Source organism: Oncorhynchus clarkii, chromosome 5 (genome assembly GCF_045791955.1).
Source record: "Oncorhynchus clarkii lewisi isolate Uvic-CL-2024 chromosome 5, UVic_Ocla_1.0, whole genome shotgun sequence".
In the NCBI taxonomy this organism is placed as follows: Eukaryota; Metazoa; Chordata; class Actinopteri; order Salmoniformes; family Salmonidae; genus Oncorhynchus; species Oncorhynchus clarkii.
In genome coordinates this window covers 16,017,552-16,039,747 of record NC_092151.1, presented here as the reverse complement: position 1 = coordinate 16,039,747, position 22,196 = coordinate 16,017,552, and the positions used below count along the sequence as shown (strand labels likewise).

The window sequence follows — 22,196 nt, the reverse complement described above, 5'->3', positions numbered from 1 at the left end:
CGTAACGTGTGTTCTTTCCCATGTTAACATCGTTCTCTGGTAGTGTTTCCTTCATTCGCGTTTGGTAGGTCCAGAGGAATAGGACTGAAGATGCCTGGACGGAACAGGTACAATCTGGTGGACGATGTCGCGGATTCGCGGGTCCCCCTCCATAACGAAGAAGCGTACCAACACGGGATACATTTTCAAGCTAAGGTGAAATGTATATGTACATTTTCTAGAATAAACAAGGCACTTTGATGTTTTCCCTGTATTCATTGTCTTTCCAATTGAGCGTCTTGAAACAGTTCTGCCGCCGCGTTATATTTTGGTGTCCAACTTCAAAGGTCTCATTTGGGGTAGGACTAGCCGATAATTTAATTTGACATGGTTGCGTTATGAAACTCAGGACAGGTGCACGTTTGTGGTAACGACGTGACTTATTTCCAGTGACTTTAGATAATTTGTCAAATTTCCCCCGCCCCATATGTTGCAAATGTGCTTTTTAGGAGTAAGTTTTGCAAACCTGCAAACATTCACATTTCCCTCCATTTCTGTAGCCTACTTTCACCAGAGTACTCAAAATTGACGGTTCTTACTCAAACTATTGTTAATGAATTAGTCAAAAGGAGGCAAAACAGAAAACACAGAACATTATATACATTTAAGTTTGTAAAACACATATAACAAATCCCAATGTTTGAAGATTTGAGATGCATCCTACAAGATGCTTATAATAAAACACTACAAGTGTGTATAGCAGTATAATAACAGTCCAAAAATCAATAACTAGTTATATAGTCCTAAACAATATTAGAAGGCTACATATAATTACTTATTGGTTGCAATCGGCTACTAGGCTATGCATTACCACTTACACAGGATAATTGCAAGGAGAGGTGTCATGCATTATATAGTGTTATCAAAACATACTGTTGTGTTTTGTTGCGTTTATAACTGTATGTTGAGTGTATTGTCCTATGTAGAACTGGGTTTTGTATACCTGTCTTATCTATAACATATGTCTTGTGTGTGTTGTTCAGTATGTGGGCAGTCTGGATGTTCCCAGGCCCAACAGTCGTATGGAGATCGTAGCAGCCATGAGGAGGATCAGGGTAAGACACATCATCAACACTGATCTGCTTCTCTGCTGTTGTTATTCTGAGAGCATCCACCCACTGCACAGATCACATAAAAACCAACTTGTGTGACATGTGAACCTACAATAATACTGTACATCCTCTCCAACAGCAGAACTGACATGCATTTATCCTCTCTCTCTCTCTCTCTCTCTCTCTCTCTCTCTCTCTCTCTCTCTCTCTCTCTCTCTCTCTCTCTCTCTCATTCTCTCTCTCTCTCTCTCTCTCTCTCTCTCATTCTCTCTCTCTCACTCTCTCTCTCTCTCATTCTCTCTCTCTCTCTCATTCTCTCTCTCTCTCATTCTCTCCCTCTCTCTCTCTCTCTCTCCCTCTCTCTCTCTCTCATTCTCTCCCTCTCTCTCTCTCTCTCATTCTCTCTCTCTCTCTCATTCTCTCTCTCATTCTCTCTCTCTCTCTCATTCTCTCTCTCATTCTCTCTCTCACTCATTCTCTCTCTCATTCTCTCTCTCGCTCATTCTCTCTCTCTCTCACTCACTCACTCACTCACTCACTCACTCACTCACTCACTCACTCACTCACTCACATACACTTATAGAGATGCTGGAGTGGTGGTTGACATGCGTGATGAAGAAGTCTATCCTTTTCTCTCGGCCTGTGTTTCTGTTTGTTGGCATTTTTCTATACAGCTGTTTGTTCCTTTGAGAATCAAATCATTATTATTGGTCACATACACGTGGTTAGCAGATGTTATTGCGGGTGTAGCGAAATGCTTGTGTTTCTAGCTTTGACAGTGCAGTAATATATAATAAGTAATAACTAAGCATTTCACAACATATACCCAATACACACACATCTAAGTACAGGAATGATGAAATAAGAATATATAAATACAGTGGCAAGAAAAAGTATGTGAACCCTTTGTAAATATCTGGATTTCTGCATAAATTGGTCATCAAATATGATCTGATCTTCATCTAAGTCACAACAATAGACAGACATAGTGTGCTTAAACTAATAGCACACAAATTATTGTATTTTTCTTTTTTACATGGAATACATCATTTAAACATTCACAGTGTAGGTTGGGAAAAGTATGTTGGAGCTAATTGGAGTCAGGAGTCAGCTAACCTGGAGTCCAATCAATAAGATGCGATTGGAGATGTTGGTTAGAGCTGCCTTGCACTACAAAAAAACACTCGCGAAATTTGAGTTGGCTATTCACAAGAAGCATCGCCTGATGTGAACCATGCTTCGAACAAAAGAGATCTCAGAAGACCCAGGATTAATAATTATTGACTTGCATAAAGCTGGAAAGGGTTACAAAAGTATCTCTAAAAGCCTTGATGTTCATCAGTCCACGGTAAGACAAATTGTCTATAAATGGAGAAAGTTCAGCACTGTTGCTACTCTCCCTAGGAGTGGCCATCCTGAAAAGATGACTGCAAGAGCACAGCGCAGAATGCTCAATGAGGTTAAGAAGAATCCTAGAGTGTCAGCTAAAGACTTACAGAAATCTCTGGAACATGCTAACATCTCTGTTGACGAGTCTACGATAGGTAAAACACTAAACAAGATTGGTGTTCATGGGAGGACACCATGGAAGAAGCCACTGCTGTCCAAAAAAAACATTGCTGCACGTCTGAAGTTTGCACAAATGTAGCTAGATGTTCCACAGCGCTACTGGCAAAATATTCTGTGGACAGATGAAACTACAGTCAAGTTGTTTGGAAGGAGCACATAACACTGTGTGAAGAGAAAAAGGTACAGCACAGCACACCAACATCAAAACCTCATCCCAACTGTAAAGTATGTAAAGAATTCCCAAGAGTATCAAGACATTTTGCAGGAGAATGTTAGGCTATCTGTCCTCCAATTGAAGCTCAACAGAAGTTGGGTGATGCAACAGGACAAAACCCAAAACACAGCAGTAAATCAACAACAGAATGTCTTCAACAGAAGAAAATACACCTTCTGGAGTGGCCCAGTTGGAGTCCTGACCTCAACCCGATTTGAGATGCTTCACACCAGACTTCGCAAGAATATTGCTGAACTGAAACAGTTTTGTAAAGAGGAATGGTACAAAATTCCTCCTGACCGTTGTACAGGTCTGATCCGCAACTACAGAAAACGCTTGGTTGAGGTTATTGCTGTCAAAGGCGGGTCAACCAGTTATTAAATCCAAGGGGTCACATACTTTTTCCACCCTGCACTGTGAATGTTTACACGGTGTGTTTAATAAAGGCATGAAAAAGTATAATTGTTTGTGTGTTACTAGTTTAAGCAGACTGTGTTTGTCTATTGTTGTGACTTAGATGAAGATCAGATCAAATTTTATGACCAATTTATGCAGAAATCCAGGTATTTCCAAAGGGTTCACATACTTTTTCTTGCCACTGTATATGGACGAGCAATGTCAGAGCGGCATAGACTCAGATACAGTAGAATATAATACAGTATATACATATGAGATGAGTAATGCAAGAAATGTCAACATTATTAAAGTGACTAGTGTTCCATTTATTAAAGTGGCCAGTGGTGTCAAGTCTATGTATATAGGCAGCAGCCTCTAATGTGCTAGTGATGGCTATTTAACAGTCTGATGGCCTTGAGATAGAAGCTGTTTTTCAGGCTCTCGGTCCCAGCTTTGCTGCACCTGTACTGACCTTGCCTTATGGATGATAGCGGGGTGAACAGGCAGTGGCTCGGGTGGTTGTTGACCTTGATGGTATTTTTGGCCTTCCTGTGACATCGGGGGCTATAGGTGTCCTGGAGGGAAGGTTGTTTGCCCCCAGTGATGCGTTGGACACACCGCACCACCCTCTGGAAAACCCTGCAATTGCAGGCAGTGCAGTTGCCATACCAGGGCGGGGATACAGCCCGACAGAATGTTCTCCATTGTGTGTCTGTAAAAGTTTATTAGGGTTTTAGGTGCCAAGCCAAATTTCATCAGCCTCCTGAGGTTTAAGAGGCACTGTTGTGCCTTCTTCACCACATTGTCTGTGTGGGTGTAACATTTCAGTTTGCCAGTGATGTGTACGCAGAGGAACTTGAAGCTTTCCACCTTCTCCACTGCGGTCCCCTCGATGTGAATAGGGGGGTGCTTCATCTGCTGTTTCCTGAAGTCCACGATCATCTCCTTTGTTTTGTTGACATTGAGTGAGAGGTTATTTTCCTGGCAGCACACCCCCAGAGCCCTCACCTCCTCCCTGTAGGCTGTCTCATCATCGTTGGTAATCAAGCCTACTACTGTTGTGTCGTCTGCAAACTTGATGATTGAGTTGGAGGCGTGCTTGGCCACGCAGTCATGGGTGAACAGGGAGTACAGGAGGGGGCTGAGTACGAACCCTTGTGGGGCCCCAGTGTTGAGGATCAGCGAAGAGGATGTGTTGTTTCCTACCTTCACCACCTGGGAGTGGCCCGTCAGGAAGTCCAGGACCCAGTTCCATGAGATCTGTGCTCGGTCCCTGTTATACACTAACTACAGCAGAGTAATACAGTGGCTATTACAGCACACAGTGATTACAACACACAGTGATTACGACACACAATGCAAACACTGTGTGTCGGCGGTGTTCACATTGGCCTTTCAAAATGTAGCTGTTTATGGGACAACTAAGCTCACCCTCTCATATGGGCATACTGTGACAGGCCAGGGATATGTGTATTCTGCCGAAATGCGAAGGGAGAGAGTGTAAGGCGAGAGAGATGTCTTGCATACACACTACTGGAGGGTATCGTGAGTTTGAGATAGGAAGGTGTGTGGCGTTTTCATTGCCGTGGATAGTGGCATGATTATTATTGTGCTCTGCTGAATCATTGCTGCCATCATCGTTTAGCCTTACCCTTTCATTTGCCCAAGTTTTATTTCCTATCAGGAAGACTTGTGTAAAGGTTTTAGAACGACACAGGTCAGAGCATGTAAAAAGTAACTGAGAGAGTGACTGAGTAACCATGAGTCAGCCGGTAGGCTGAGACATGACAAGGCTCTTACTAAAGCCTGACTTAACACCATGCATGGAGCAGACCCAGTGGAAATAACAGACAGATTAGTGAGCAGCTCTGACTGAGCAAAAGACTGTTTCTTCTCAGTCTGTCAACATCTGTTATTGTAGGTTTGAGTGTATTGTGTTTACAGTGAGCTTTCTTCAGCCGCCTTAGGAAGTAGAGTCGTTGTTGTGCCCTCTTGACAAGAGTGGTGGTGATGACAAGTCCTCTGTGATGTGGACGCCGAGCAACTTAAAACTTGTGACTCTCTACTACAGTCCCATTGATGTGGATCGGGGCATGTTCCCTCCTCTACTTCCTGAAGTCAACAATCAACTCCTTTGTTTTGCTGACGTTGAGGGAGAGGTTGTCTTTTCTTGGATGTAGGGCTGTGACGTCTTTGGATTTGAGGTTATGGTATTTGGCCAGGCCAATGTACACGGTCACTGGCACATATCAGACTCAAACATGTACATTTTTATCTGCAACTTCACTATTACCATTACACTTCGTTACTATCAGTAGCATTTTATAATTATTATTCAAGTTATTATTACCTCTAAATATTAGTTGAGTATACAAATAAAAAAATGTCAGATTGGAGAGGATTGTCAAATTTTTGTATTGACACAACTTAAAGCATAGGCCAGGGTTCCCCAACTGGCGGCCCGTGGGCCGAATTTGGCCAGTGGGTGATTTTGTTTTCTAATAATTGTTGGACATAAAAGACTGTAAGAACACCTGCAAATCAGCTCCAAGTCATTTTTATTTTGGAAACTGTTCCAAATTATTCCCACACTGTCACGATCGTCGTAGTGAGGAGACCAAAGTGAGGAGGCGTGATGTGAATACATCTTTTTAATGAAAGACGAAAAAACACGAAGTACACTAAACAAACAAACAAAATAACAAGACGAACGTGACCTCTATCAAAACTGAATGCAAACATGAAACATCACATAGACAATAACCCACGAACCACAAAACAAAAGATACAAATATGGTTCCCAAATCAGAGACAACGACAAACACCTGCCACTGATTGAGAACCATATCAGGCCAAAACATATAGAAAAAGACAAACTAGACATGCAACATAGAATGCCCACTCATATCACACCCTGACCAAACAAAACATAGAAACAAACAACTCAAATAATGATCAGAGTGTGACAGTACCCCCCCCTAAGGTGCGGACTCTGGCCGCAAAACCTAAACCTGTAGGGGAGGGACTGGGTGGGCATCTAGCCGCGGTGGCGGCTCTGGCGCGGGACGTGGACCCCACTCCACCATAGTCATTTCCCTCTTCAAGGGCCTCTTTAGAGTGGCGACCCTCGCCTCTGACCTTGGGTCTAAGACCCTAATTAAAGGCCCCACTGGACTGAGGAGCGCCTCTGGACTGAGGAGCGCCTCTGGACTGAGGGGCAGCTCCGGACTGAGGGGCAGCTCCGGACTGAGGGGCAGCTCCGGACTGAGAGGCAGCTCCGGACTGAGGGGCAGCTCCGGACTGGCTGACGGCTCTGGCAGCTCCTGGCTGGCCCACGGCTCTGGCAGCTCCTGGCTGGCCGACGGCTCTGGCAGCTCCTGGCTGGCCGACGGCTCTGGCAAGTCCTGGCCGGCCGACGGCTCTGGCGGCTCCTGGCCGGCCGACGGCTCTGGCGGCTCCTGGCCGGCCGACGGCTCTGGCGGCTCCTGGCCGGCCGACGGCTCTGGCGGCTCCTGGCCGGCCGACGGCTCTGGCGGCTCCTTGCCGGCCGACGGCTCTGGCGGCTCCTGGCCGACCGACGGCTCTGGCAGGTCCTGGCTGACCGACGGCTCTGGCGGGTCCTGGCTGACCGACGGCTCAGGAGGAAGGCTCTGGCGGCGCTGGACAGGCGGGAGCACCTGTAGGGATGAGACTGAGACGCAGCCTGATGCGAGGGGCTGCCACCGGAGGGCTGGTGCGTGGAGGTGGCACCGGATAGACGGGACCGTGAAGGCGCACTGGGGATCTTGAGCACCGAGCCTGCCCAACCTTACCTGGTTAAATGCTCCCCGTAGCCAGGCCACTGGGCTGTGCTGGCAAACCGGGGACACTATGCGTAAGGCTGGTGCCATGTATGCCGGCCCGAGGAGACGCACTGGAGACCAGATGCGTAGAGCCGGCTTCATGGCACCTGGCTCGATGCCCGCTCGAGCCCGGCCGATACGAGGAGCTGGAATGTACCGAACCGGGCTATGCACACGCACCGGGGACACAGTGCGCTCCACCGCATAACACGGTGTCTGCCCGGTTCCTCTCTCTCTCTGCTAAGCACAGGAAGTTGGCGCAGGTCTCCTACCTGGCTTCGCCACACTCCCTGTGTGCCTCCCCCCAATACATTTTTGGGGCTGCCTCTCGGGCTTCCAGCCACACTGCCGTGCTGCCTCCTCATACCGGCGCCTCTCTGCTTTCGCTGCCTCCAGCTCTGCTTTGGGGCGGTGATATTCGCCTGGCTGTGCCCAGGGTCCTTCGCCGTCCAGAATCTCCTCCCAAAATCAAATCAAATCAAATTTATTTATATAGCCCTTCGTACATCAGCTGATATCTCAAAGTGCTGTACAGAAACCCAGCCTAAAACCCCAAACAGCAAGCAATGCAGGTGTAGAAGCACGGTGGCTAGAAAAAACTCCCTAGAAAGGCCAAAACCTAGGAAGAAACCTAGAGAGGAACCAGGCTATGTGGGGTGGCCAGTCCTCTTCTGGCTGTGCCGGGTGGAGATTATAACAGAACATGGCCAAGATGTTCAAATGTTCATAAATGACCAGCATGGTCCAATAATAATAAGGCAGAACAGTTGAAACTGGAGCAGCAGCACGGCCAGGTGGATTGGGGACAGCAAGGAGTCATCATGTCAGGTAGTCCTGAGGCGTGGTCCTAGGGCTCAGGTCCTCCGAGAAAGAAAGAGAGAAAGAGAGAATTAGAGAGAGCACACTTAAATTCACACAGGATACCGAATAGGACAGGAGAAGTACTCCAAGGGGTGGGCATTCTATGTTGCATGTCTAGTTAGTCTGTCCATGAGTCCTGCGTTCTTTGCCGCTACTGCTGCTGGCCGTTACCACGCTGCTTGGTCCATTGTTGGTGGGTTATTCTGTCACGATCGTCGTAGTGAGGAGACCAAAGCGCAGCGTGGTGTGAATGCATACTTTAATGAACACATAGAAACAGACTAACTAGACATGCAACATAGAATGCCCACTCATATCACACCCTCACCAAACAAAACATAGAAACAAACATCTCAAATAATGGTCAGAGTGTGACACACACATAATAGAGAGATATTGTACAGTGCCTTCAGAAACTATTCACACCTGTTGACCCCGGACAGGGCCAACAGGAAGGATATAACCCCACCCACTTTGCCAAAGCACAGCCCCCACACCACTAGAGGGATATCTTCAACCACCAACTTACCATCCTGAGACAAGGCTGAGTATAGCCCACAAAGATCTCCGCCACGGCACAACCCAAGGGGAGGCACCAATCCAGACTCTTCAAATAGAGTACGCCGTAATGAGATAAATAATGTAGCCTAAGCTTCTGAAAACAGGCCTTTTACAAGATTACATCATGACAGAAGCGTTTGATTCTTATTAAAGAGATGGAGTCCAGACAGACTACTTTAGGAAACTTTCTGAATTGACATATAGGCCTATAGACATAATCAGCAAACTCACACCCCCGTAAAAGGACCCGTCAATCAAAGTCACCAGCGTATGTCAGACACATGCAAATATTTCTAATTTCCTTAAAACCCAACAAAAAAACCTAGCCTACCGTAGGCTTTCCGAAAGCCAGCTATAAGATAATGAATTGACAAGGAAAGTATGAAGGGGAGAGAGACAGCTATGCGATAGTATGAAATTAATAATCATCATAAAAATAGAAACAAATACACGCAGCATGTCCATAGCCTATTTATCGCCGTTGATTAATCTATAAATTAAGAACAGATTTCGTATCAAACTATAACATGCCAGGTTGGAGAGGTTTGGTGCATTGTCCATTTGACACAACATTGGCTCGTTACAGGCCTCAGAGACAGAACAGCCTTGTCGACTGCTGTTAAATAATTTATGAATAGTCAGACACATCCAACCTTTTTTAAAAGAAGACTGATTTATTTATTTACTAGCAAGCAATGAAAACGTGCATTGTATAAAAGCAAGTCCAAACATCAAGTGTCATAGCCTGTAATCTAGCGCTTCTACATCGCTGCACATCTAGAGGTTTAACTGCTGGAGCATCAGATGACTGCTGGAAAGAGGAGGAGATGTGCAAGGTTTAATAGACTGTTAGCAAAACAATTGCTTATAACCGTTAGTGAATACTCCCTCTATTAGGTAAAGTTAATAATAAAAACTATGTTTTTCCAAAGGCCTATTTAAACAGTTTTGATCATTATTTTATTTTGATGACGGTCTTCATCCATAACCATCAGTTACACAGTTAAATTAAATGACAACCACAGCCCTAGTTGGAGGTTAGAGTGTATTTGCAGGGGTTCTTAAACTTTTTCAGCCTGGGACTCAAATTAGAAATTCTGTGTTTTCCTGGGACCCAAGTTTATGAAAACATGCAAATACACGTAAATATCGGTACATTTCATTGCCCTTATGCCTAAAACAAATGCAATTTAGACAAAAACAAATAAAAATGACATGAAATACCCATATAAGTAGCTATTCATGTTGATGTTTTTCCCATTTAAAACGCTCTTACATATCTGTCTAGGTTAGAACTGTTGCTGTTAAAATACAATCAATCATTTTCATTCTGAACTGGAATAAACTGATTGATCACATCACACAAATGTGTAACAGAACACACACACACACCATTTTTGATAGTGCAACCCTAAGTAACAGTACAGATAAAATGATCAGGCCTACTGTACATCTTACTGTAGACATTATTGTTGAGGTGTGTGGCTTGTTGAAGTTTTCAACAAGCATGTCTATTCTGGGCTCAGTTTTTCACAGTGCAACACTGGGGTCATGCTCAGCATTGACACTGTTTCTGTACTTGAGAGCCCTGACTCGCATAGGTATGTGGTGCCAAACTGGATCAGAACATCTACTGCTTTCTCAGTCAGGCAGGAGATTGCTTCCTGCTGTAGATGAGCAACCCAGAACTGTGTGAGTGTTTGCCTCAAAAAGCATCTTGCTTCAATCAGTTTATTCCACTTCAGAATAAAAATGATGACTTGTATTTTAACAGCAACAGTTCCAACCTAGTCTTTTTTCAACAATAATTTCTACAGTAAAGTAGAAGTAGTACAGTAGGCCTGATCATGTTTCATCTTCATCTGTACTGTTACTTAGGGTTCCTCTAGCTAGCTAATGTTAGCTAGCTAGCTATTAGCTGTGTACAAGGGGATTGTTTGAAAGAGAAACTCACATCTACTACTATGAGAGATAGTACTCCCATATTTCTGCTTATCACCTGTCATAAAATGACAACAATGTCTTGCTAGCTGACTTACTTTTCCACGTTGAAGCACTGTTTCCTGAAGCATTCTGCCCTGTTCTGAATGAACTCCCTGGGTTTACCATCATGTTGTGGATGTTTGGTCAGGATGTGTCATTTTAATTTGTTTGTTTTGAGAGACTCATTATTAATCACTTCCCGCACAAAACACATTGTGGGCGCTCCTCATTATTTTACAAAGTTTGTATGAAACCAGGAGAGAGAGATTAATTCCTGTATTTGCGTTTCATGACGATTGAGCTCAGTCAGAACTTGTGGCTAGCTTGAGTCTTTCGATGAGTTCTTTGGCTAGCTTGAGTCCTTCGATGACAGTGGTGAGGGATGGCGAGTGGGAATGGCAGGACAGTGGTGAGGGATGGCGAGTGGGAATGACAGGACAGTGGCTGACAGCGCATCACCTGCTCCTGAATGACAGCCTGCAGAAACTGCAGAAAAAAGATCCGGTTAACCACGAAGCACACGCACATCTCCCTCCCACTCGCGCAGCTGCCAAACTGAGCAGAGACGCCGCTGCTGAACAGAGAGTGCAGTTGCACTTGGCAAAGTCAATTCCAGTAATTAATGAAATAATTATACATTTACTATGACCCTCTTTGGGTCGCGACCAATACTTTTAGAAAGGCTGGTACAGTGGGGCAAAAAAGTATTTAGTCAGCCACCAATTGTGCAAGTTCTCCCACTTAAAAAGATGAGAGAGGCCTGTAATTTTCATCATAGGTACACTTCAACTATGACAGACAAAATGAGAAAAAAAATCCAGAAAGTCATATTGTAGGATTTTTTATGAATTTATTTGCAAATTATGGTGGAAAATGGCCCTCCCGGGTGGCGCAGTGGTTAAGGGCGCTGTACTGCAGTCAGCTGTGTCATCAGAGTCCCTGGGTTCGCGCCCAGGCTCTGTCGTAACCGGCCGCGACCGGGAGGTCCGTGGGGCGACGCACAATTGGCCTAGCGTCGTCTGGGTTAGCGAGGGCTTGGTCGGTAGGGATATCCTTGTCTCATCGCGCACCAGCGACTCCTGTGGCGGGCCGGGCGCAGTGTGCGCTAACCAAGGTGGCCAGGTGCACAGTGTTTCCTCCGACACATTGGTGCGGCTGGCTTCCGGGTTGGATGCGCGCTGTGTTAAGAAGCAGTGCGGCTGGTTGGGTTGTGTATCGGAGGACACGTGACTTTCAACCTTCGTCTCTCCCGAGCCCGTATGGGAGTTGTAGCGATGAGACAAGATAGTAGCTACTACAACAATTGGATACCACGAAATTGGGGAGAAAAAGGGGTAAAAAAATAAATAAAAAATAAATAAATTAATTATGGTGGAAAATAAGTATTTGGTCAATAACAAAAGTTTATCTCAATACTTTGTTATATACCTTTTGTTGGCCAATGACAGAGGTCAAACGTTTTCTGTAAGTCTTCACAAGGTTTTCACACACTGTTGCTGGTAATTTGGCTAATTCCTCCATGCAGATCTCCTCTAAAGCAGTGATGTTTTGGGGCTGTTGCTGGGCAACACGGACTTTCAACTCCCTCCAAAGATTTTCTATGGGGTTGAGATCTGGAGACTGGCTAGGCCACTCCAGGACCTTGAAATGCTTCTTACGAAGCCACTCCTTCATTGCCCGGGCGGTGTGTTTGGGATCATTGTCATGCTGAAAGACCCAGCCACGTTTCATCTTCAATGCCCTTGCTAATGGAAGGAGGTTTTCACTCAAAATCTCACGATACATGGCCCCATTCATTCTTTCCTTTACACGGATCAGTCGTCCTGGTCCCTTTGCAGAAAAACAGCCCCAAAGCATGATGTTTCCACCCCCATGCTTCACAGTAGGTATGGTGTTCTTTGGATGCAACTCAGCATTATTTGTCCTCCAAACACGACAAGTTGAGTTTTTAACAAAAGTTATATTTTGGTTTCATCTGATATGACATTCTCCCAGTCTTCTTCTGGATCATCCAAATGCTCTCTAGCAAACTTCAGACGGGCCTGGACATGTACTGGCTTAAGCAGGGGGACACGTCTGGCACTGCAGGATTTGAGTCCCTGGCAGCGTAGTGTGTTACTGATGGTAGGCTTTCTTACTTTGGTCCCAGCTCTCTGCAGGTCATTCACTAGGTCCCCCCGTGTGGTTCTGGGATTTTTGCTCACCGTTCTTGTGATCATTTTGACCCCACAGGGTGAGATCTTGCGTGGAGCCCCAGATCGAGGGAGATTATCAGTGGTCTTGTATGTCTTCCATTTCTTAATAATTGCTCCCACAGTTGATTTCTTCAAACCAAGCTGCTTACCTATTGCAGATGCAGTCTTCCCAGCCTGGTGCAGGTCTACAATTTTGTTTCTGGTGTCCTTTGACAGCTCTTTGGTCTTGGCCATAGTGGAGTTTGGAGTGTGACTGTTTGACGTTGTGGACAGGTGTCTTTTATACTGATAACAAGTTCAAACAGGTGCCATTAATACAGGTAACGAGTGGAGGACAGAGGAGCCTCTTAAAGAAGAAGTTACAGGTCTGTGAGAGCCAGAAATCTTGCTTGTTTGTAGGTGACCAAATACTTATTTTCCACCATAATTTGCAAATAAATTCATTAAAAATCCTAGAATGTGATTTTCTGGACACATTTTGGACACATTTTGTCTGTCATAGTTGAAGTGTACCTATGATGAAAATTACAGGCCTCTCTCATCTTTTTAAGTGGGAGAACTTGCACAATTGGTGGCTGACTAAATACTTTTTTGCCCCACTGTATATTGTGTTTACTGTAAGATTAGGTTATCTTTTGTTGGAGGTTAGAGTGAATTGTGTTTACTGTAAGCTTAGGTTGTCTTTTGTTGGAGGTTAGAGTGTATTGTTTTTACAGTAAGCTTAGGTTGTCTTTTGTTGGAGGTTAGAGTGTATTGTGTTTACAGTAAGCTTAGGTTGTCTTTTGTTGGAGGTTAGAGTGTATTGTGTTTACAGTAAGCTTAGGTTATCTTTTGTTGGAGGTTAGAGTGTATTGTTTTTACAGTAAGCTTAGGTTATCTTTTGTTGGAGGTTAGAGTGTATTGTTTTGTAAGCTTAGGCTTGAGCTCTCTGTTGCATGTGTCTGTCCGTCTGTCTCTTTCTGTATTTATGTCTGTATATAGCCTCGCTACTGTTATTTTTTACTTTTTACATTTTTATTCTTTGCTTATCTATTGTTTACCTAATACCTCTTTTTTTACTTAAAAACTGCACCGTTGGTTAAGGGTTTGCAAGTATGCATTTCACTGTAAGGTTGTTGCGCACCTGTTGTATTCAGCCCATGTGACAAATCAACTTTGATTTGATTTGTCCAGAAATCTCTGTGTCCCTTCTCTCTCTCTGTTCTCTCTCTCTTGATCGCTCTCACATACACACACACACACACACACACACACACTTTTTCTCTCTGTCATTTTTTAAAATTTATTTACAGCAAAACTTTGTTTCGTCTCCAACTGGAATAGTAGGTTAGTGGGTGGCGCTGGCTCTGTTTAAGGGGTGGGTGTGGACAGAGTACTGAATGTTATGAGATTTGGTGTCTGTAATATTAGGTTAGTGGGTGGTGGTGTGTTGACATTGTGGTGTGTGTGAGAGAGAATGTGTGTGTGTGTGTGTGTCATCAGAGGCACCCCGCTGGCTGCCTCTGTCGAGTGGGTAAATGAGCTCTCTGGAGGACTGGAGGGGAAACAGCAGAGATATTTTTGGCCTGCTAAATCAGCACACAAAATATGGGTCTCTGGAATGGGAAAGCTCCATGTGTGTGAGTGAGAGAGAGGTGCTCTCTACTATTCTAGCTAGTGCCCAGTCTGCTTTATTGTATAGTCTACTTATCAATCTGCTTCGGGGAGAGGTCAAGTATAAAAGGCCACAATAAATTGTCAATTGGCTCTGCACTCATGTTCTTATTTTGATGAAACGGGGAATAAACCCTGACCCAGCTAAAAATGTCTGTCTACTCTTTCTTTCTTTCTCTCCAGTGTAATCCCCCATAGAAATACCTCTCTTTTAGCTCTCATCTCTATCGCTCTCTCCTCACAGGGAGGTTGCCCAAGATGGCATAGCAGTTCAGACGTCTTTTGTCCTCGTCTTGTCGTGTCCCGTATATATATATATATATATATATATATATATATATATTTACAACTTTTTTCACATACATTTTTTTATTTTCCATAAACTCATCTTCAAAACACTCTCCTGCAACCCGCCTCACCAATTTATATTTATAAAAAAGTATTATTTACCTCAGAGCTGTAATCCTCCAAGAAGCTAGCCAGAGGCTCCAAGAGGCTAGCCAGAAACTAGCCAGAAGCTAGCCGGGAGCTAGCCAGGAGCTAGCCAGAAGCTAATCAGAAGCTGGTTCAGAAGCTAGTTCAGAAGCTAGTTTGCTTCTTTACTGGCAAATCGTTAGTATTCAGCTAACCACGGTTTGTGGTCATCGGCTGTCCTTTGGCTCGAGAATCTATCGGCAGTTTTGTACGGCGCAGCGCGGCTCGGAACGGAACATACCGGACCAATTTTTCTCTCCATGTCCCTGGATTTCGACCGCTGGCTCTGGACATTCATACCTGGATCTCACAGCTAGCTAGCTGCTATCCGTGTGACTATTGGCTTTCGTCGATTCCGGAGCAAACATCAATTGTTCCGGAGCTAGCCAGCTGAAGAGTTCCATCAATCACTCCTGGGCTGCAGTCACCTATCCGGACCCGTTTTGCTGCCTACGCGGAGCCCCGCCGGGCCTTCACAACTGGACTGCCGACGTTGTCTACCCGAGGGAGTTGTCCGGCTGGCTCCTCCGTCGCGACGTTGCCTGGGTGCCCATCTGCGGCCTGCTAGCCGTTGGCTGTCTTATCGGCTGCTATCTGAATAGACAATCGCACAATTTATTTATTTATTTTTTATTATTATTATTATTTGTTTTTCTTCTTGGGCCTCTATAACTATATCTATTGTTTTTATTTTTGTTGTTTTTGTGTGATTTGGATTAATCCCCTCTACCACACGGAACCCCACTAATCTACTGACGGAACGCAAGAGGTGGCTAATAACAGACCTCCATCCTATGCTAGCTTGCTACCGATGGCCTGGCTAGCTGTCTAAATCGCCGTGACCCCCAACCAACCTCTCCACTCACCGGACCCTTTTGATCACTCGACTAAGCATGCCTCTCCTTAATGTCAATATGCCTTGTCCATTGCTGTTCTGGTTAGTGTTTATTGGCTTATTTCACTGTAGAGCCTCTAGTCCTGCTCACTATACCTTATCCAACCTATTAGTTCCACCACCCGCACATGCAATGACATCTCCTGGTTTCAATGACGTTTCTAGAGACAATATCTCTCTCTTCATCACTCAATACCTAGGTTTACCTCCACTGTATTCACATCCTACCATACCTTTGTCTGTACATTATACCTTGATGCTATTTTATCGCCTCCAGAAACCTCCTTTTACTCTCTGTTCCAGACGTTCTAGACGACCAATTCTTATTGCTTTTAGCCGCACCCTTATTCTACTCCTCCTCTGTTCCTCTGGCGATGTAGAGGTGAATCCAGGCCCTGCAGTGCCTAGCTCCACTCCTATTCCCCAGGCGCTCTCTTTTGACGACTTCTGTAACCGTAATAGCCTTGGTTTCATTCATGCATGTTAACATTAGAAGCCTCCTCCCTAAGTTTGTTCTATTCACTGCTTTAGCACACTCTGCCAACCCGGATGTTCTACAAATCCGTTCAGCTGATGTTCTGAATGAGCGGCAAAATCTGGACACCTACAAATCAGCCGGGCTAGACAATCTGGACCCTTTCTTTCTAAAATTATCTGCCGAAATTGTTGCCACCCCTATTACTAGCCTATTCAACCTCTCTTTCGTGTCGTCTGAGATTCCCAAAGATTGGAAAGCAGCTGCGGTCATCCCCCTCTTCAAAGGGGGGGACACTCTTGACCCAAACTGCTACAGACCTATATCTATCCTACCATGCCTTTCTAAGGTCTTCGAAAGCCATTTCAACAAACAGATTACCGACCATTTCGAATCTCACCATACCTTCTCTGCTATGCAATCTGGTTTCAGAGCTGGTCATGGGTGCACCTCAGCCACGCTCAAGGTCCTAAACGATATCTTAACCGCCATCGATAAGAAACATTACTGTGCAGCCGTATTCATTGATCTGGCCAAGGCTTTCAACTCTGTCAGTCACCACATCCTCATCGGCAGACTCGACAGCCTTGGTTTCTCAAATGATTGCCTCGCCTGGTTCACCAACTACTTCTCTGATAGAGTTCAGTGTGTCAAATCGGAGGGTCTGCTGTCCGGACCTCTGGCAGTCTCTATGGGGGTGTCACAGGGTTCAATTCTTGGACCGACTCTCTTCTCTGTATACATCAATGAGGTCGCTCTTGCTGCTGGTGAGTCTCTGATCCACCTCTACGCAGACGACACCATTCTGTATACTTCTGGCCCTTCTTTGGACACTGTGTTAACAACCCTCCAGGCAAGATTCAATGCCATACAACTCTTCTTCCGTGGCCTCCAATTGCTCTTAAATACAAGTAAAACTAAATGCATGCTCTTCAACTGATCGCTACCTGCACCTACCCGCCTGTCCAACATCACTACTCTGGACGGCTCTGACTTAGAATACGTGGACAACTACAAATACTTAGGTGTCTGGTTAGACTGTAAACTCTCCTTCCAGACTCATATCAAACATCTCCAATCCAAAGTTAAATCTAGAATTGGCTTCCTATTTCGCAACAAAGCATCCTTCACTCATGCTGCCAAACATACCCTTGTAAAACTGACCATCCTACCAATCCTCGACTTTGGCGATGTCATTTACAAAATAGCCTCCAATACCCTACTCAACAAATTGGATGCAGTCTATCACAGTGCAATCCGTTTTGTCACCAAAGCCCCATATACTACCCACCATTGCGACCTGTACGCGCTCGTTGGCTGGCCCTCACTTCATACTCGTCGCCAAACCCACTGGCTCCATGTCATCTACAAGACCCTGCTAGGTAAAGTCCACCCTTATCTCAGCTCGCTGGTCACCATAGCATCTCCCACCTGTAGCACACGCTCCAGCAGGTATATCTCTCTAGTCACCCCCAATACCATTTTTTTCTTTGGCCGCCTCTCCTTCCAGTTCTCTGCTGCCAATGACTGGAACGAACAAAAATCTCTGAAACTGGAAACACTTATCTCCCTCACTAGCTTTAAGCACCAACTGTCAGAGCAGCTCACAGATTACTGCACCTGTACATAGCCCACCTATAATTTAGCCCAAACAACTACCTCTTTCCCTACTGTATTTTATTTATTTATTTTGCTCCTTTGCACCCCATTATTTTTATTTCTACTTTGCACATTCTTCCATTGCAAATCTACCATTCCAGTGTTTTACTTGCTATATTGTATTTACTTTGCCACCATGGCCTTTTTTTGCCTTTACCTCCCTTATCTCACCTCATTTGCTCACATCGTATATAGACTTGTTTATACTGTACTATTGACTGTATGTTTGTTTTACTCCATGTGTAACTCTGTGTCGTTGTATGTGTCGAACTGCTTTGCTTTATCTTGGCCAGGTCGCAATTGTAAGTGAGAACTTGTTCTCAACTTGCCTACCTGGTTAAATAAAGGTTAAATAAATAAAATAAATAAACTTGACAATTCTCTCCTTCCTCTCTTCTTTCCTCCCTGGCGCTTTAAGCATCACCTCCACCTTGATCGCACAGAGCCACCGGAGTGAGCTAAACTAAACTAATGTTAAACCATCTGCAAAATCACCCACTCCCTCGAGCTCCCTGAAGTGATCTTAAACCAGTGTTCAAACGAGTGCAAACACAAACTATCCCAAAGCCCCCTGACTGGAGGATGGTTTACTGCTAAAGTACAGAAACTAGGCAGGAAAGGGAGAAATGCAGGCAGCCAGAGCAGGGATACATGCAGGCAGGCAGAGCAGGGAGACAGACAGGAAGAGCAGGGAGACAGGCAGTCAGGGCAGGAAGACATGCAGGCAGGGAGACAGGCAGGCAGGCAGAGCAGGGAGACAGGCAGACACGGCAGGGAGACATGCAGGCAGGGAGACATGCAGGTAGGCAGGGAGACAGACAGGCAGGGAGACAGACAGGTAGGCAGGGAGAATGACAGGCAGGGAGACAGACAGACAGAGCAGGGAGACAGGCAGGGAGACAACCAGGCAGAGCAGGGAGACGGGCAGGAAGGCAGGCAGGGGAGACAGACAGGCAGGGAGACAGACAGACAGACAGAGCAGAGAGACAGGCAGGGAGACAACCAGGCAGGGCAGGGAGACATGCAGGCAGGGAGACAGGCAGGTAGGCAGGGATACAGGCAGGCAGGAAGACAACCAGGCAGAGCAGGGAGATGAGCAGGTAGGCAGGCAGGGCAGGGAGCAGTAGAGGTGTGTGGGTAAAATCACTGAGGAAGCCAAGCCAAGCCAGTAAAAAAGCCATATTACAACCTGTTGTGATAATTACGTTGTTTGCTCTATAACACTGCCTCTGGTCACGACAGATTGGATGCTAAACTGGCTAAAGAAGTGGTTGATTTCATTATCACACCTCTTGCCCACATTGTCAATCTATCATTTGCTACGGGCATTGTGCCCTATTAACTGCAAAGGACCAACATTGTTTCAATTTATAAAGCTGATTATACAGCAAAGTTGACAAATTACTGACCAATTTCAATTTTGCTGGTTATCTCAAACACTTTAGAGAAGCTTGCATGTAACAGATTAATAAAATATCTTAATAAGTTTGTTATACAAACATCAATATTGCTTCAGAAAATCTCACTCTATCTACATGGCTGTTACTTATGTAACCGATGTGAAATGGCTAGCTAGTTAGCGGTGGTGCGCGCTAATAGCGGTTCAATCGGGTGACGTCACTCGCTCTGAGACCTGAAGTAGTTGTTCCTCTTGATCTGCAAGGGCCGTGGCTTTTGTGGCGCGATGGGTAATGATGCTTCGTGGGTGACTGTTGTTGATGTGTGCAGAGGGTCCCTGGTTCGAGCCCAGGTAGGGGAGAGGGACGGAAGCTATACTGTTACACTTACTTAATTGACGAAATACATAAGGCAAATAATCGCAAATATCATACATTGGGTCTTTTTTTAAATCAAAATCATTTGATACTGTTGATCATAATATTTTATTACAAAAATGTGAAATTATGGGAGTAACTGAACAATCTGCTTTGGTTCTCCAGCTATCTAAAGGATAGAAAGTAATATGTGACTTTCAAAGGAATAGATTCCCCCCTCCGGACATTAAGTGTGGTGTGCTGCAGGGATCAATACTTGGACCACTATTATTTTTGATTTATATAAATGATTTGCTCAATGCATCCAAAGTGCTCTCCCAGATATTATTTGCTGATGATACAGGTGTATTTTACTCTCACAAAAATGTAAATTACTTTATTAATGTTGTTAATTATGAACTATGTAATATCTCAAAGTGTTAAAATAAACAAATTGTCACTGAATCCAAATAAAATAAAATACAATACAGATTATATAGGGGTCCATATTGATAATATACCTGTTGATCATGCCTGTACAACCCGCTTTCTTGGTGTTCTGATTGATGATGAATTGTCATGGAAACCACACATAAAGACAACCTCTAAGGTCGCCAAAAATACTGGGATACTTGGCAAAATGTGATGTGTCCTAAACTGAAGCTCTGCTCTCCGTCTCTATTACACAATTATCTTCCCATTCATCAGTTACTATAACATTATATGGGCCAGCACACACCATACCAAACTACTATCAATCTATCACCAGCAGAAAAGCTGTCGGTTTTTAGAGACCATTCAGCACCACTTTTCAAAAAATTAAGACTCCTGAATATTTATCAAATGAATTGTTTTCAAGTTGCTCAATTTGTTTATGGCACTTTAATTCACTTATTACCCTCTATCCTCAAAAATGATTTTACAGCCATAACTACTCAACAAGAAACAGCCACTCTTATTCAAGAACAACTCATTCTCAATTCCCAAATTACCTATAGAGGCCATATGATCTGGAACTCATTCCTGCCTGATTTTTACCAAGCTATTCCTGGCATTGTTTAAAAATTTTTTTAAAGGCACCTACTGTCCATTACAGTTTTACAACCCTAGTAGCATGACTTTCTGTTTAGATTTTCTATACCTTTATCTCTTTTGTGTCAAATTGTTTATTTTATTGTTTTTGTCCACACTGCTGAATACTGTTGTTTTTTACTGTTACAAACTGTCTTTCTTTTTGTACTGATTTCTGTCTGTGTGCGCGCAAGTAAAGCATTTTTTTTTTGCTCACCCTACTTGTAGACTAGTTGAATGCCAATGCCATCCTCCTCTCTTTCATGTTGGCAAAAAGGACAATGGCTCTGTCATACAGTCCACTTTTAGTTTTTGTTGTTATAGGCTACCTAGATAAAATGCTTGCTAGCCTGACTTCTTCACATGGGCAACAATGAACCAGCTAAGTTAGTTAGTTAGCTAGTTAATGTGAGACTACTAGGCTACATATTGAACTACAATTGTCTCAGGCCAGTTACAACATTAACTACATTACAACATTAATTTATGGTTATATCAGAATCCCCGTCATACTCATTGGCCTGTACAGAGAATTAAGTCAAAACCACAAGTCCAAATCCCCATCTCCATCCATGGCTTAGGAAAGGTCCAATTTAGCTAGCTAGCTACTGCAGTACATCAACACAAGCTAGCTACTACAGTACATCAACACAAGCTAGCTACTGCAGTACATCAACACAAGCTAGCTACTGCAGGATATCAACACAAGCTAGCTACTGCAGTACATCAACACAAGCTAACTACTGCAGTACATCAACACAAGCAGACCAGAAACAGTCAAGTTTTTCTTAAAATTAACTTTTTTGAAAAAGTGATTTCATTGGTCTGAAGCCAAATTTAAACTGGGGGGGTGTTTTGCTTCACCAGGAAAACCCACAGTTGAGCTCTGCTCAGCTTAACGCCGATTGGCTTTTTTTTTTAAAGAAGGGAGGCTAAATTCCTGCTGGCATCAATCAATCAAATACAGTGGCGGCCACATGTTATACTCTTTTGGTCCAGACAGCGTCAGATACATGGGCTACACATACTGAGACAGAGGGGGCGCTGTTTCCCTGTCCAGACAGCATCAGATACATGGGCTACACATACTGAGACAGAGGGGGCGCTGTTTCCCTGTCCAGACAGCATCAGATACATGGGCTACACATACTGAGACAGAGGGGGCGCTGTTTCCCTGTCCAGACAGCGTCAGATACATGGGCTACCCATACTGAGACAGAGGGGGCGCTGTTTCCCTGTCCAGACAGCGTCAGATACATGGGCTACACATACTGAGACAGAGGGGTGCTGTTTCCCTGTCCAGACAGCATCAGATACATGGGCTACACATACTGAGACAGAGGGGTGCTGTTTCCCTGTCCAGACAGCATCAGATACATGGGCTACACATACTGAGACAGAGGGGTGCTGTTTCCCTGTCCAGACAGCGTCAGATACATGGGCTACACATACTGAGACAGAGGGGGCGCTGTTTCCCTGTCCAGACAGCGTCAGATACATGGG

General features: G+C 44.6%; 1 protein-coding gene across 1 annotated transcript in view; it reads left to right on the top strand.

Moving 5' to 3' along the window:
- The window catches only part of LOC139409865 (carboxyl-terminal PDZ ligand of neuronal nitric oxide synthase protein), a 179,406-nt gene continuing 157,210 nt past the window's right edge, over positions 1-22,196 (top strand). Inside the window, exons 1-2 of the mRNA XM_071155252.1 lie at positions 1-195; positions 1,023-1,094. Coding sequence (XP_071011353.1) covers positions 91-195; positions 1,023-1,094 — 177 coding nt within the window. The 5' untranslated portion in view covers positions 1-90. The remainder of the gene's footprint in view (positions 196-1,022; positions 1,095-22,196) is intronic.